This window comes from Gracilinanus agilis, chromosome 2 (assembly GCF_016433145.1).
Source record: "Gracilinanus agilis isolate LMUSP501 chromosome 2, AgileGrace, whole genome shotgun sequence".
Classification (NCBI taxonomy): domain Eukaryota; kingdom Metazoa; phylum Chordata; class Mammalia; order Didelphimorphia; family Didelphidae; genus Gracilinanus; species Gracilinanus agilis.
Genome location: NC_058131.1, coordinates 545,685,078 through 545,700,777, shown reverse-complemented (window position 1 = coordinate 545,700,777; position 15,700 = coordinate 545,685,078). Strand labels below are relative to the sequence as shown.

The 15,700-nt window shown below is 33.8% G+C and overlaps 2 protein-coding genes across 2 annotated transcripts in view; one reads left to right on the top strand and one right to left on the bottom strand.

Moving 5' to 3' along the window:
* Positions 1-3,328, top strand: part of FGF7 (fibroblast growth factor 7) — a 79,518-nt gene extending 76,190 nt beyond the window's left edge. Inside the window, exons 2-3 of the mRNA XM_044665182.1 lie at positions 991-1,094; positions 3,089-3,328. Coding sequence (XP_044521117.1) covers positions 991-1,094; positions 3,089-3,283 — 299 coding nt within the window. The 3' untranslated portion in view covers positions 3,284-3,328. The remainder of the gene's footprint in view (positions 1-990; positions 1,095-3,088) is intronic.
* FAM227B (family with sequence similarity 227 member B) overlaps positions 1-15,700 on the bottom strand; it is a 336,182-nt gene that overhangs the window by 214,470 nt on the left and 106,012 nt on the right. The window contains exon 8 of the mRNA XM_044660052.1: positions 14,426-14,560. Coding sequence (XP_044515987.1) covers positions 14,426-14,560 — 135 coding nt within the window. The remainder of the gene's footprint in view (positions 1-14,425; positions 14,561-15,700) is intronic.

Sequence of the window (15,700 nt, the reverse complement as noted above, 5' to 3'; positions counted from 1 at the left end):
TCCTTTATTTTCCTATATCTCACAATGCATATAACATGACACTTAAATATTTGTTGACAATACAGGCACATGTTAAGTGATTTCCTCAGGATTCAATCTTATAGAATTTTGAAATTATGATGTTTCAAGGGCTTATTGCACTTCTCATTTTCATGTGACTTTTTTCTAACGTAGCTTAATCTATTTGCATGTGTGTATATATGTATATATCAATCCATGAGATATACAATATTTACTATGGATTATGCTATAAAGGGAAAATAAAAGGTTAAAAGTAGAAGATGCATGAAACAACATGTATCTACCATTAAACATTTTGCTACAAATAAACTCAGTTTCAATAACTTAAATCCTGTTGTAAAATATATATGAAAATACTTTAAAATTTGCTCGTGTTTATTTTTGTGTTCTATCTTGCCAATTTCCCATCAGTTTTAAAAGCCCTTTCTATATCTTTTTAGGATACTTTGGTCTGTTTTCCATCATTTGCACCCCTTTAAGTAAATTTTGCTTTAAAAAGGTGACAAGGGAAATATCTCAAAAATGCTTTAATTGGCATCTTTACTCAATTTCATATGCCTAAAATATATTCTGCTTCCAATTACTGTTTCAAAATACTGATTTAAAATGACCTCAATAGTAATGGATGCTAGCTTTGTACATATATATGCATATCTATAAATATGTTTAATCCCAGCATTTTAGGAACTAAATTCTAGAAACGGGCATATAAAATAAGTGAAATTGTGGATGCACAGGTATCCTTTTTAAATGAAGAAAACATGAAGTAGTCTGCACTCCATATGTGTCATTATAAGGGTTACATTGGGTTCTTTGTGTGTGGGAGGGGGGTATGTTTTTAATAAAAACTGTCCTAATCATTTTAACAGCTTTTAAATGAAACTGAAATGATTAAGAACAAGTAGCCTTTCATGGCTAGACTGCAAAACTAAATGAAGAGCTTACAGATCTTTCTGTGATTCATTACAGATATTATGGAGATCAGAACAGTGGCAGTTGGAGTGGTGGCAATCAAAGGGGTGGAAAGTGAATACTTTCTAGCAATGGATAAAGAAGGAAAACTCTATGCAAAGGTATGAATGCCACCAGTAATAATATATGTTCAGTTTTCAAATTTCATTTTATTAGAAAACATATCTAATTTTTAATGAAATCAACTTCTTGAAATAACTCTGCTGATGAATTAAAGTATTGCCATTAACCTCCATGTTTTGTGTTTTTATTATTTTATTTTTGATAAATATTTAAAAACTTGAGCATGTTAGTAAAATCATGTGTTTTGGTCAAACTTGTTATTTCATGAGTTAATCTGTCATTTGGCAATTCCTACCTCAATGCAGTTGGGCAATTAATTTGCAAGTAGGTGGCACAGTGGATAGAGCACAGGGCTTAGAGTCAGGAAGACTCATCTTCTTGAGTTCAAAACTGGCTCCAGACACTTATTAGCTGAAGACCTTGGGCAAGTCACTTAACCATGCTTGCCTCAGTTTCCTCATTGATAAAAGGATCTGGAGAAGCAAATGGCAACTACTCTGGTAACTTTGCTAAGAAAATTTTCAAAGGGGGCATGAAGAGACTGAAATGACTGAATAACAATAATCTCAGAGGATTGCTTGAGGCACTGAGGTTAAGTAAGTAACTTGCCCTTGGGTTTAGGGCTAGAATGTATCAGAGGCAGGATTTGAATCTAGGTATTTTTGACTCAAAGGACTGCCCTCCATCCATTTGCCAAATTGTCTTTGAAAACCTAAAATTATCAGCAACTAGTAAAAGCAAACAAATAAAAAACAACTAAACAAAAATCCAACTCTTGGCTACATACAAAAAAACTAGACTTAAGCTTGATTTATTTATATTCATAAAGAAATTCTAAAAATAGAATTATAGGAAAGGCACTAGATTTGAAGTCTTAGAATTTTGGTCTGATTTTCAGCTCAGTCTTGGTGACCCTGGGTAGTCACTAAAATGGTCCAGGCTTCAGTGTGTTCGTTTGTAAAATGAAGGGGTTAGGCTTACATTAAAGATAACCTTTAAGGTCTCTCCTAGGTCTAAATCTTTGAATTCATTTCTTAGTAATAATTTGACATGAGTGGAGGTGAAAATGCCTATTATAAAAAGGTTCCATTACTTTGCAAACTATAGAAAGGTAGTGTGTTTCAGTAAAAGGAGCACTTCAGAGTTAGAAGACCTGAGTTAGAGTTCCAGTTCTCCCACTTGCTGGCTCTGGGACATTAAGTCATAAGGTCTCTCAGGACCTCTATTTTTAATCTATAAAACGGAAATAAATTAGACTTAAATTGTTTTCCTCTCAGTATTATTCTGATAGTCAAATGAGATAACGTAGAGGGTTTTATGAATGAAAAATCTTATATGATTGAATAACATGAGAACGATGGCAACCCACTCTATCACCAAATACTTCTCTACTATAGATGTAGATCTACTCCATGATGAAATCATCTACCCTAAAGAAAAAGACCACTGAAAAGTTGCAAACACTCTCCCTAGATATGAAGTTGGGGAAACTATTCCCTGAAATAAAAATGACTATAAGACAGTCTTGACGATTTTCTCACAGAACTGTTGTTAGAGGGGCAGCTGGGTAGCTCAGTGGATTGAGAGCCAGGCCTAGAGACGGGAGGTCCTAGGTTCAAATCTGGCCTCAGACACTTCCCAGCTGTGTGACCCTGGGCAAGTCACTTGACCCCCATTGCCCAATCTTACTATTCTTCCCCCTAGGAGCCAATACACAGAAGTTAAGGGTTTAAAAAAAAACTGTTGTTAGAGGTTCCAACAGATGCAGATCATTGAGTGCTAACTATTTAAAACAGATACAAAATTCAAAAGCATGATGTATAGGTAAAAATAAATATTGCCATCTATTCATCTAACTTAAAAAGCACTTGTTTCATGAGTTCATTTACTTGGCCATCAACATCATTTTCCAAACCGGATGAGAACTCCTCACCTTTAAAGATGAATTCTGGTGCATTTTCATTCTACCTGTCTCCTACTTATTCTGCTTCTCATTATACAAAGCATTCATTATGGTTTTTTTTTTAAACAGAAAGTCTGCAATGAAGATTGTAACTTCAAAGAACTCATTCAAGAAAACCATTACAATACATATGCTTCAGCAAAATGGACAAACAGTGGAAGAGAAATGTTTGTTGCAATAAATCAAAAAGGGTCCCCTGTGAAGGGCAAGAAGACGAAGAAAGAACAGAAAACAGCCCACTTTCTTCCTATAGCAATCACCTAACCCTATATAGGACATAAGGAACCAGTTCCAGCAGGAAGATTTCTTTAAGTAGACTTGTAAAAAGTAACTAAGAAAGGCTGGAATACTACTGAAAAAAAAAACTGAACAAGCTGGACTTGCACGTTTATGTTTATTTTAAGAGACTGCATTTAAAGAAAGATTTGAAATTATACACAAAATCAGATTTAGTAACTAAAAGTTGTAAAAAATTTTAAACGAAGTTGTACAATCATGATGTTAGTAATAGTAACATTTCTTTCTTAAATTAATTTACCCTTAAGAGTAAGTTGCGACTTGATTGTCTGATGATTATTATTTAAAAAATCTCTATCTGCTTATTAAAAAATGGCTGCTATAATAATTAAAAAAAGCAGAGGGTGTTATGTAAAATATGTTGGACTTAGAGGCTGCTGGAATGATTTGTCAGATCATCAAGTCAATGCTACCTGTGGAAGTTGAGCAAGATTTGAGTTGTTTCCAGTGAAAAATTTTGAAACCCCTATAGTCTACCCAGAGGGAAAAACAGTCGATGTTCTTAAAAATTGTAATTGCAGTGTTAAATAAAAACCTAGTTTGAAAAACAAAAATTATACCAATAGAAAAATGCTTATATGTAGAAAAACAAACAGTAATGCTGCTCAATTTTTAAAAGGGTATTTCTTAGAGGTTGTTTCACAATCTTGTATATAAAATCATAACATTAATAATACCAATGTACTTCATCTCACTTTCTACAAAGTAGCATATTATAAACTCAAAAAATTAAAATTCAGACATCATTAGGTTTTTTATGTAACATAACCTATCTTTTGTATAATTCCTGTTAGGGCATATGGCTTTTGAATATTGTTCTTCCCACCGTTACTCATGCTTTTTCTGTTGTTACCAGCATTAAACTTTATCTTAAGTTGTATTTGAACGTTATTGTTTTAAGTTATTTAAGTTTATGTTATTTATAAAAAAAACTTATTAAGTTGCATCTGTTTCATATGCTTTTAATTCTAAAGGAATAACAAAATGGTCTGGCTCAGCTGCATGTTTTTCCCCCCTATGACCAGACACTAAGTCTAGTACACAACACTCATGCCAGCAAACACTGGATGGCAGACAAAAATGACAGCCTGCAGCAATTCCTACAATGGATGTCTCACAGGGAACAAGACAAAAATGTGAAAAATATTTTGCCACATACTCTTGCCAATGAAGTTGGATAGTTTAGCTGAAATCACAGTAGATAAAAGAAGTTAGATTTTTAGAAGTAATCATTGATTCAGTGTTAGAGAATGAAAAGAGTAACTGCTTTTTAAAAACAAAACATACCCCAAAAATCAATATGTGTTTTCAGTTTTCATAAAAATCTTAGAAGTGGCCCAAAGAAATAAAAGATTTTTTCCGATAAAGCATGAATTTTTGTGTCCCATGACAAGTCTCGCTCCATCATGGACATAGCACCCAGAGTTAAGTCCAATACATATGTAGAACATGTGACCAACTAAATGATATGATTTTAGGGATAGCACAAAATCCTACCTGAGCAATGATTACCCAGAGAGCTATCCTTTTGGTTCCCAGATCACTGTACTTGAAATGACTCTGAATGTGAAGTTGAAAGACTAGAATTCCACAGTCAGAATTTACCTTTGTAAACTTAGATAACTCACTTAATCTCCTAAATCTTGTTTTTTTAAAATCTTTAAAACAAAGAGATTTAGACTAGCTGGTCTTCAATGATGATTCTAGTTCTAAAGTTGCATGATTCTTATTTGGTCTCAAATTCCCACTAACAGATTGGGATCAGATAAGAAAGTTAGAGACATTGTTTTGATTATGTTATTATGGAAAAGGATATATGATTATATATATATATATATACATATATATATGTGATTCTGATTTTAATTCTCTTTTGTCAAGTTGACCTGACTTAAATCATAAGACCTCTCTAACTCTGGCCAGATCTATATGTAGTTATTCAATTGACATTTTCATAGAAACTCAAAAAGTCTTCTTAAAAAGTGATAAATTAATGTGGTTGGTTTTCTTGTGTACCCAAGGGAAACAAAAAACACTTTATGGAATTCTTGGTCATCTTATCTTGTAAACTATAATTGTCACGTAATATTCACAATCATCATAAGAAATCAGAGCAACATGAACGTGATTGTAGTCTATACACCAACCATTGTAGTAGAGGATGGAGAAGTAGAGAAAAAAATTATCGAGATGATCCAACCCATACTTTTACAGTTTGGAAGGTAGTGTGGTACAGTGGAAAGTACACTGGATTGGAAGATCAATGAACTAGACTCTTATACCAGCTCTACCCCTTAATACCTATATTTCCTTGGGCAAGGCACAACCTTTCTGAGACTCAGATTTTTCAAATTTAAAATGAGAGAGTTATTTTAGGTGAGTTCTGAGGTCCCTTTCAGCTTTATAGCTATATTCCTTCTATTTTTAGGTATTTCATACAAAAGTGGGCATCAGAGGAAGTTAGAAAAAAACACTTATGAAAAAATATATAATTGAGGATTAAGACATAAAAGAAACCAAGGGTTTCTCAGGTTATGTACACATATTATGAATGTGTCTTTGAGAAGAGAGGTGGAAAGCATTAGCTATGATTAGTAACCAATGAAAGGAGAAAGACAACAAAGAGCAATGGAATAGAAATGATCTGTCAGTGTTTTCATGGTAAACTATTCTCATCGACAATAACAATAGGAGTTATGACAATAGGCAAGATAATGGATAGAGTCTGCACTTAGAATCAGAGATATGTGACTTTGAATCTTTCCTCAGACACTTCCAGGGAACTCTGGGCAAGCCATTTAATGTCTACGCATTGGTTCTCTCATTTGTAAAATAAAGGAGTTGGATGCTATTGCCTCTAAGGTCCCTTCTAGCTTTAAATCTATGATCTTATGACTTTAGCCACCTCTGTATTCAATATACTATCTATAGAAGTTGAAATGGTATTTAAGAAAAATAAAATTGGAAAGAATGGCTAGTCCTGACTAAACATAAATGGAAGGAAACTGTTGAAAGTAAAATTTTGGAAGTAGATGTGAGTTCTTGTGCTATATCAAAGTGCAGACTCCCAAAGAATGGCAGAGATCATAAACTATTGAAAAAAATGATATGGGTAAATTATCAACCCATTTTCCCAGCTTTCTTATCTCTACAAATAATTATAAAAATTATCTATACATGAATTAGTAGAATTTTCAATGAAAAAGCATAGAATAGAAAGGCAAACTCTTTTTTTCTGAAGGAGGATTTATCTTAAAAATGCACACCAATATGATGGAGAGGTGAGGCTATAAGGTCTCTATGTTTATTGCTTACTGATCTAAATATAGCATTTTACTACATAGAGCCAAATATCATTTTGATGCCTTTCCACAGATGAAGTGTCTGTCACATAAACAACAAAATTATTTAAAATCCTATGATAAAGAGGGGCAGCTTGGTGGCTCAGTGGATTGAGAGCCTAGTCTAGAGACAGGAGGTCCTGGATTCAAATTTGACCTCAGACACTTCTTACTGTATGACTCTGAGCAAGTCATTTGACCCTCATTGCCTAACTTACTACTTTTCTGCCTTGGAATATTTAGTATTAATTCTAAGGGGGAAGGTAAAGGTTAAAAAGATATCCTATGATAGGGGATTAAAAAAAAGATTCTATGATAGAGGCAATAGCTACAGAGAGAATTTTGTTCTTGTACTTGCTAAGGATTTACCACAGGACAGGTTTTAAGGAGGGAAGCTAAAAATTGTTTGCCACTGATTGTTTTCCAGAGTAAAAGATTTTCGCTATTTTTCAGCCACTTTTCAATCACGTCTGACTCTTTCATTATCCCATTTGGGTTTTTTTTTTGGTAAAGATACTAGAATGGTCTGTTGTTTCCTTCTCCAGCTCATTTTACAGATGAAAAAACTGAGGCAAATAGAGTTAAGTAATTTGCTCAGGCTCACACAACTAGTAAGTGCCTGAGCCTGCATATGAACTCAGGTCTTCCTTATTCCAGGACAGTACTCCATCCTTCACAGCGCTTAGTGTGTGAACACTACATAGAAATCATAAATTGGGCCTAGAATTGAACAGGAGGAAGAGAGAGGGATAGGCTGCCTTTGGGGAACTTGAAAAGTTCTTTAATAACAATAAATTTCCTCCTGAATTAGAGTGTCATCTTTTTTTAGCATTAATATTACTGTGATTGTATTGTATGTCTAAGAGTAATGGAATATTACATATATGCTCTGAAAAACTGAGGTAGAGAATTACTCAAAGGGCAATAGAGATATGAAGGAGATCTTTAAAAAGAATCCATAAGTGAAAAAGAAGATGGGATGATCATGAAACAAATATGAAGGATAGCCAGTGACAGCCTGTGTGGTCCACTGATATCCCTCTAACATGAGGAAAACATGAGGAAGGCCTCTAGCTCCCTGGGTGGACCACCTATGGTGAATTTATGGAAAGACATACACAATAGTTATACATGATAAGCAGACATGATGTTGTGTGATTGGCATAACTGGAAGAAAGTCCCATATTGATGAGATCACAGATTCATTGGAATGTTGGAGACCTCGTGGAAAAGAAACAGAAGTTGTCTGAGGAACAGAAGCCAAAAACTAAAAAAAAAAAACAAAAAACCAACCCTCTAATATTTAGTGTCCTGGCCCTTCTTGCCACTCCTTTGAAATATCTCTGAAATATGCCAATTGACAAACCTCAAGGAGAGAAAATTAATCTAACTTGAGCATCTTGGAACAATGCATTTCACATGTGTTTTACTAGATGAAAGGTTTTTGAAAGTACTGACTATATCATCTATATCTTTTGTATTCCCTGATAGCATCTGCATATAGTATAGGTACTCCTTAAATGCTTGATAACTAATTGAGTTTGCAGATAAAGATAGCTGAGCTGTGATTTCAACTGTGTGTTTTTACCTAAAAGTCTCTGGCTGATAAGGTAAGACTTAAGAAAACTGTGCTTTGCAAAACACTGTCTTCACACTAATGTGAAAAATCTTAATGTGGCAATAGACTACAATAAGAGAAATGAGCATTAAAATGTTCGGTCTTGTAAGTAATCTAATAATACACTGGCTAAGGGGAGCTGGCTTGTAAATCCTGAGGCATTCCAGATACTGAAATTCTATAACTGCTTACATTCCAATCCTAAAAAGGGAGATATTTTGCCTTTTTGTTTAGAAGGCAGATTTTAACTATCCACCATCTGTTTGTTTCATTAAAAACAAAAACAAAAAGTTCTTTTAATTCTAGAGAACATATGCATTTGGTTGATGACGAGTATTTCAGATGGCAAGAAAAAATTATGTTTTAAACAGTCTAGAGCAGGGGTTCTTCCCCACTTTGTGTCAGGACTCCTTTAGCAGACTGGTGAAATCTACAGATCCCTCAAAATAATATTTTTTACAGGCATAAATAAAATACACCAAATTACAAAGGAAACTAAAGGTTAAAAATGTAAGTTTTTGCCCATCTAAGTTTTTGGGCCCCCTGAAATCTATCTATAGATCCTCAAGGATTAAGAACTCTATTCTAGATGAAGAAACTCTTACACTGCTCTAGAGGGAAAAAAAAGTTCATTCTATTGTTTATTTATAGATTCACTCTACTCTAAAGTCACATTGCCTTTTGAGTCCCATTCCTACTTTACTGCATGACAGCCTTGCCATAATTTTCCATTGCAATATCTGTACACACATGCACGTGCGCACACACACAAGCACACACACACACACACACACACACACGCACAAAATCAAGTGGGTATCAAGAGACAGATACAGAGTGGGAGCCGGCAAGCAATCATAGGCTACCTTTCCCTATTGTTTACTGCTACTACTCTATAAACCAAACGTTCACTGAGCCTTAGCCTTGGCAGTGACCTAAGAAGTCATCTAGACAGTCCTTGACTGAATCACAGATAATACTGACAAGATTCTTGATGCTGTCGTTCTGTCTTTGATTACACACCTTTAGAGAGGATGAACTCAAAGCAGATGCAGTAAACTGAAAAGTCAAATGAGTGGGTGCTGTGAGTTCTAGAAGTCAAAGCTGGTAATGCATTAATTAACTGAAAATTTCAAAACAGCCAAGACACATCTCTGATTCCAGTAAATCAACCAGGGAGGCTCTATTTGGAGCAAACTACCCTTACGGTAAGAATAAGTTGATGTGGTACATTTTGGAGTGTAGAAGAAGTATGAATAGATTAGATCATTTTGAATATTCTCTTGACTTATGGATGCCTCTCACACACACACCTGAAAGTCAACTTTCTTAAAGATGAGATAGAAACAGATAGGTATGACAGGAGAAGATACAATGAGACTAGGGGAGAAGTAGGAAACTGGAATCAGGTTGTTTTCATAAAATCTTCTAATCCTAGACGCTTGGAGGGGCTAAATAGACAAAAATTATCTACTTGCTTTGAAAGGAAAAGGCCTAATTCTCTTAAAGGTTACTTGAGCTGATCATTTTAGTTTTCATTAGTCTCCCTCCTTTCTTTCCCTTCCTTCCTTCCCTTCCCTTTTCCATTCTTTTTCTTTCCTTTTTTCTTTTCTTCTCTGTAACTTCTGTCTTAGAATCAATACCTAGGTACCAGCTCCAGAGCAGAAGCGTGCTACCAGGGCTAGGCAATGAGGGTGAAGTGACTTGCTCAATGTCAAAAAACCAGGAAGTGTCAGAGGCCAGCTTTGAACCCAGGATCTCCTGTCTCTATGTCTGGCTCTCTGGTTCTGTATCCAGTGAGCCACCTAGCTGCCTCGTGTCATTCTTTTTTCAAAGAAAACAGAAACAAGCATATGATATGATGTTATATCATGAGAAAGAGAGATTAAGCCTGTCTTTTTTGGTCCTAGGAGTAGAATCAATGGGAGGCTAAAAATAAACAGACTGAAATTTAATGATAGGATAATCTTCCTGATAGTTAAAGAAAACATCTACAAGCAAAATGGGTTTCTTTGGGAGCCGATGGGTTTTTCTTCATTAGAGGTATTTGTGCAGAAGCTAGATAATTGCTTCTCTTGGATGTGGTAGCAAGGCCTTCCTTTTCATGGATGGGTTAGACCAGATGGCCACTCAGGTAGTTTCCAAGCCATTAAACATCGTACGGTTTATTATATCTTTAGACATTTGCTTTCTACTTATTTCTTTTTAGTTCATGATAACTTAAGCTACATGTATAGAATAGTTCTAAGGAGTGGAACTTTTTAGTGCTTCATGCTTGTAAAATTGATGGAAATGAATAGCTCTCTGTGCTTCAGATATTTAATATCTAGAATTATATAGTTAAGTAGTTTGATCCTAGAATTTAAGCTTCAAATTTTTGCCTTTTTGAAGTATCCTCATGATAGTACTTTAAAAAGTAAATCATTAAGATCCATTACAACATTTTACAATTAGATTTGTAAAAGTCAAGTTTTTATTTAATTTTTGGAGTATGATTTGCATGAAGTATAATCTAAACATGACACTTTTCTTAAGATTAGTAAAAAATAATGTAGTTGTAGACATCTTGTTTGTGGGAGTGTTGTGGTAGGGATGAGAATAAACATTTACACCGTTCCTACTATGTGCCAGGCACTATGCCAAGAGCTTTACAAATAATGTCTCATTTGATCCTCATGACAGCATTACCAGGTAGGTGATGTTAGTATCTTCAGTCACATGGCTAAAAAGTGTCTGAGATTGGATTTGAACTCATTTCTTCCTGATTTCAAGTTCAATACTCTACCCACTTCTGCCACTTAATTCCCTGGAAGAGCATGGGTAAATGTTGCACAGTATGAGAAAGCACCATTAGTTCATGATCTTGGGGAATGTACTTTGCCACCACCGAATCCTTCTCCATACATGCAGCATGTTTTGTTTAAATATTCTCTTAAAATTTAAATAACTCTTTGAGGAGATATTTTTTCAGCTACTAACACCTCGATGTTTTATACTTTGTGGTGACAAAGAGTAATTCCTAGAAAAGGAAAGCAGAAAATAGATTTGTTTTTATTGGAGGAAAGATGGAGAAAGAAGTTCTGAGTTTGGTTACTCAGTTGGAGAAAGCTTGACATCTCATGGAGGAATCCATCATTGAATGGTGTTGACAGAAAAAGGCATTAAGAGAATCAATTGAATACCATATCACAAATGATATGTAATCTCGGTTTCATGATTTGTTTTGGTATCTTTAAAATGAAAATTAGCCATACAAAAATAGGCCAAAAAATTAAGTGAGGGAGAAGCCACTTATAAAAAATCAGTTTTTTCTCATTCAGTAATAATTCTAAGAACAGAGCAACTGGAGATAAGAGTGAACAACTTACTAATCATTTAAGACATTGGTGTCAAATTCAAATGGGACTACTAAACAGGAAATAAAGATCCTTAAGGACTGTATGTTGACATAGGAAACCACAGTTTAACCTTATCTATCTTGTATTGCATTTTTGTTACATATATGTTCTTGTTACATATTTCCCAATCACATTTTAAGTCAGTAGCAGAGGAAGAGAGGGCCTCAGCAATGTGTTGCAGGTAAGTTCCATGTTTGATACTCTACAGAAATTAATTTTATATATATGTGTGTATGCATATATAATATGTATAGATACATGTAGAATTGATTTATACACTTAATGAGGAGAAAACAATCAAACCAAAATAGAGTCAGGGGCTCCAAAATAATTTACATTGAAGTCATTGTTGTTGTTACTATAGAATCACAGAAGGTTAGGATTGGGAGGGAATTCAGCCATCTTTTAATTAGACATCCCAATCTGACAGATGAAAATACTTAGATCCAGAGAAATAGTAACTTGCTCAAGCTCATAGTTTGTGGCAGAGCCAAGACTAGAGCTCATATCTCTAGACTTCACTTCCAAAGTTCTCTCCAGTATGTTGTGTTGAACAGGAATTTAGCTATTAATGAAGTAATCCTTTTCAGGCTGAATTTTTATAGGATTCTAGAAAGTCAGACATGGAAGGGACTGGAAAAATCATCTAATCCCATATCTGAATGCTCTTCTCAACTGTATAACAATCCTCAAGCCATTGTATATCCCTTCTTTGATCTTCTTCTTTCCCCCAATATAATAAAAACAACCTCACAAACTACAAAACAAATCTTTTTTTAAAAAAATTTCTTTTGTTTTCCTTAGTTTCCATCTCCATCCTCAAACTTGGGTCATTTTACATGTGCTAGCATAATTATATTTATTTTTATGTAATTTTCTATAAATAATAGTTATTTTATGTCAGTCTTTACAAGTAAAATGCTTTTATGTTAATCATTAGGAAGAATTTTTTTTTTTTATGAAGGGACTTGTGATTTTATTGGCACAAGTAATCTCTAGTAAAGAAAGTCCCATTGGGGAAACTGCCTCTATCAATATACAAAATTACAACTGCTATTCAACTTAAACTCTTAGTTTTCCAAAACCTGAGAGATTAAGTGATTTGTCTATGTTCACACATCCTGAACTTGTGTCTTTCTGACAGAGTCCAGTTCTCTATCCATTATGCTGATAAAATAGAGAATTTAGAGGTTGTCTGCTCTGAATCTCTGAGACTACAGATGACAGAACTGAGGCTCACAGATGTTATGTGCCATGTCCAAATTCAGAGTGGTACGAGTTAAGGATGTAAACATAGTATCTTTGATTCCAAATTAAACACTGTATCAAAATGTTCATAGTTCATAGAAATGCATTTGAAATAAAAATATTAAAGTGAGCTAATCATAATTAGTTGAAATATGTATTATTTTACATAATAAATTTTCTTTTTTTCTATTAACAAATAGATTTCTGGTGCACTAACACTTTCTCCAACAGGTTAAAAGGAATATTGCTTAGTAATCACATGCTAGCTATAATAAAAATTAGCAAATTACAAATTATTTTTTTTCTAAGTGGAAGATTTTATTCTTGAAAAATAAAACTAATGAAACTTACAAATTTATAAGTTCTGGGACAGAAGATACAATTAATTTAATTTCTAATTCTCCACAAAAATATCCTGGTTTCACCAGTATTCAAACTGAGGGAATTTCTTGAAACGTCTTAGGTATTCTCATCTAGCCATATTTTATCATCAAGTATTACAAACTATCATTGAAATGTTCTGAAATCATTAAAACTAAAATAAATTTTCCAAGTGTTTATTTCTACCATAACTTAAAAAAAATACATTTTATGGACTTAAAATTCTTATGCTTTGTTTTAATAAGAATATTAGTTTTATTTTATTTAAAACACTTACCTTTCATCTTAGAGTCAATACTGCATTTTGGATTCTAAGGAAGAAGAGGGTTATATAATTGGGTTAAGTGACTTGCCCAGGGTCACACAGCTAGGAAGTGTCTGAGGCCATATCTGAATATAGGACCTCCCATCTATAGGCCTGGCTTTCAATAAATTGAGCCACCTAGGTACCCCCAAGAATATTGATTTTTAAAAATTGTAATTTCAACCTCTTCCATACATTTTAGGTTTTTCAGTGGGAATTCTTCCATTTTAACCTTGTATCAAATTAATATTAAATTAAATGAAAACTTAAATAAATAAATAAAATGAAACCTTAAAGTAGACTGAAAAAATTCTGAATAGAAGGAGACAATACCAAAAATGATAAATCTCTGGAATGAGACTTTTGAAATGAAAGTGTTTATATACTTATATATATATATGTACATATATATATATATATACCTATATATGTATAGAAATGTACATATATATATGCACATACACATATTTTCCCCCTTGCATGAATAATCAAAGTTTAGAAATATTTTCAGGCTTTCTTCGAGCTTATGGGAGCTTGGAAAAATGTATTTGATATATCCCAGGCTATCACAAACTTAGCAGTCAGGACCTGGTAAAGGAGTTGCTGCATATTTTAGGAAAGATGGTAGAAGTAACTATAAAGATAGAAGGTAAAACAATAAGCAAAGAACATCAATAAAAAAGATATTCCTTTAAAACTTGAACTTGTTTTTCTTATTATTCTGAAATTGTAATCATTATTAATTCCTGTCTAATGAACAACTGCATTTGAGTTTACTGATAAAACTTTATCCCAGTATTTATATGAATGTTAACTTACTTTTATCTAAAATTTTTCTGCATTTAAGTTTTTCGTCTTCCGTCTCTAAAGCCCTTTTTATGGTACCATGGATAGTGTTTTCTTCTAATGTACCAAGATTCCATCGAGTCCAAACACCTTTTGGGGGTATTATACCTGTAATGCCAAAGTTATAGTTAATCAGAGAAGAAATAACAGAAATAATATGTCTTTTGCTCAGACTAACAGAAGTTTGGCTACTGGGCTATCAATTTTTTGGCCATAGCATTTCTGAATTAAGGTTCAGAGAGGTTACAATGGTAAAATAAATGTCCACACTGATTAAATCATAAATCCATGAAAATTTTGATGTAAATAATATTATTTGGCTTTTCAAACAAAGAAAATCATATTTATTGCTTCATTTTATCCTCCCAGGACACTCTTCACCTTGTACATGAAACTGAAGCAAAGAGGGTTTAAACATCATGCATAAAGGCCTTCAAGAAGACTTATAGCAGAGCTAGTAGTCAAATATAACTATCCTAACTTCTACCTGCAGGTTGATTTTACTCCTCCTATAACACCTAGCATCATTATAATTTGTATTTGCTTTCTCTGTGTTTCTTAAGATAGGTGTTAATGAGGATTACATATTATTTTGAAGGGCAAACTAAATTTTCTGTTGATCTGGGTATTGGATACTTAGGACTGGTGACTGGTAATAGAGAAGGAAGCTAGAGCAAGAATGAATAATAGAGAGGGTAGAAGATATATATGCCCTATGTTCGGCGGCTCAATTTCACAAGAAACTGGGAAATGGGAAGGGAGAGTAGTCATTAATGTGAAATTTCATGTTTCAGCAAAAATAATTTCTAATTTCAGTGAACTTTGGTTAAATAAGGATCTAATCCAGAAAAAGAAAATAACGAAGGGTTTCAGTGGGAGATAGGATAGAACAGTTCATTCAACAAATGTTAATTGAAGAAATATGCATTAAGTGGCCACCAATGTCAGGAAATTATTGTAGGAGACAATGGAGATAAAGAGATGTTGAACTGAAGCAGACACCTCTCTCAAGTAACAAATTATTCCTAGAGCATTTGTGATGAAAACAAAAGCACAACAAATAGAAGTAGAATGAAACAAATCTACCAGTAACTATTCCTAATGCAATCTGCTCTCATCAATGCAGATAGTGAAACCACAAATATTACCAGATGTACCATATAAGGAAGGAGGGAGAGAGAGAGAGAGAGAGAGAGAGAGAGAGAGAGAGAGAGAGAGAGAGAGAGAGAGAGAGAGAGAGAGAGAGTT